Raw genomic sequence first — 1,701 nt, 5'->3', positions numbered from 1 at the left:
TAAAAATAGGGGATGATGTTAACACTGAACATTCCCTGTCAAAATCTCAATCTAAATGTAAAATGCCTTTATCCCTACATGCTCATTAAATGCTTTTTCCCCTTCATGAAATTTTTAAAATTCTAGTTTTTTCTAAGAACTTTTATATGAGTGCCTGGGAAATGGATTCCCTATGTTTTTCTTTATCTAAACATTCCCAGCATTGTCTTATATTCTTCTACTAACTTATTTCTTATACAGTGTTTTCTGAGCATCTGTTATGTTGTGAGCATGTGCTCGTCGGAGGAATACAAAGAGGAAGGCTAGAGTGTGCTGTCTTTACCTTAGAAGAGTAGAGGAGACAGACAAAAGAGACACTATAATGCTATTTAAAAGTGTTATTAAAGAAGTGCATTTTATTAAAAAAACAGTCACATGCACCAATTCAACAGGTAGCTATGGCATGGCTTTCCATAAGCCTGATAAGCTCAAAGTATTGGCAATAAATTTAGAGAAGAAGAGAAATACATCTCTAATAATTGTGGCATTTTAAGATAGAGTTTACAAAGTACAGGAGACTGAGCCATATCGTTTGTCTGTACTTTTGCAAACCACTATAGGTGTTTGCTAGTGGGATTTCCTTCAAATCTCAAGGTGCAACTTAAATGTTACCTGCCCTCGATTACATACCTCTTCACTACCCCTCACTCTGATTTATTGTGCTTATATTTATTAACGTAATTTTCACCGTGCATCTGACTATTCCCCTCCTCTAGACTATGAAATTCCTCAATGGCAAAACTGGAGCTTTTAGCTTTTGTGAGACATGTATGCAAAATATATGTGATAAATATTTGATGAATGAATAACTGAGTGAATACAAACCTTCACTGATATAGCAGAATTATCTAACAAACTGCAGTAACCTCAAATCAGTGTCATAAACATTTTGTAAAATTCCACATTCTGCCTGATTCTTCCACTCTTCTAAAAACTGAGATCTTTGAAGTTGGAGATTTAATCCATATGTTAAAATGTATTACATAAATCTCATCAAAAATATAACCTTCTAGACTTATAGTCTCAGAAAACCATAAAGAAATTTTTATTTGCTGTTTCTCACAAAAAGCAAAATTAATGTTACTTCTACACAAAAATCAAGTCAATTTTTTACTGAAGTTAAATTTTGGTTTAAACTTTAAAGTCCTTAAGGCAGGTCGTAAAATCCTTTCTTTAAATATCACTCTAAAAAATGCCTAGGCATGTAACCATGGCTAGATCCTTACTGTTTTAGAACACACAATACATTGCTGAACATGTTATGTTGGTTTAGTACATCTTTAAATTTTGTTTTTAAGCAATCCTAAAGAAAACACAAGTAAATTATTTGAAATTACATACCTGTCGGCACCACAGTTTACGAAATATTTGCAGATAAGCCAATACCATAAGACACAGTGGTGCCATGTATGTCACCAAAAAGAAACAGATATGATACATCTTGGGGTAAATTTCACCTGAGAAGAAAGTCAAAATAATAAAACTTTACATTATGATTGATAGATTTTTTTAAAAGATACATCTGTCAATGTTTTTCTTCAAAGAATACATTTACTTTCTATATGCTTTCATTAGCATGTTATATACACAACAGGGAAAATAATTTATAATAGTTAACTACTTACCTTTATGCAGTATATGTGTATACATACACCAAATGTA

The 1,701-nt window shown here is 32.0% G+C and overlaps 1 protein-coding gene across 1 annotated transcript in view; it reads right to left on the bottom strand.

The window, feature by feature from the left end:
* HCRTR2 (hypocretin (orexin) receptor 2) overlaps positions 1-1,701 on the bottom strand; it is a 181,654-nt gene that overhangs the window by 29,488 nt on the left and 150,465 nt on the right. The window contains exon 5 of the mRNA XM_012648723.1: positions 1,381-1,496. Coding sequence (XP_012504177.1) covers positions 1,381-1,496 — 116 coding nt within the window. The remainder of the gene's footprint in view (positions 1-1,380; positions 1,497-1,701) is intronic.

This window comes from Propithecus coquereli, unplaced genomic scaffold (assembly GCF_000956105.1).
Source record: "Propithecus coquereli isolate 6110/MARCELLA unplaced genomic scaffold, Pcoq_1.0 Scaffold292, whole genome shotgun sequence".
NCBI classification, from domain to species: domain Eukaryota; kingdom Metazoa; phylum Chordata; class Mammalia; order Primates; family Indriidae; genus Propithecus; species Propithecus coquereli.
The sequence above is the reverse complement of the archived record's forward strand: the minus strand, read 5'-3'. Positions and strand labels throughout refer to the sequence as shown.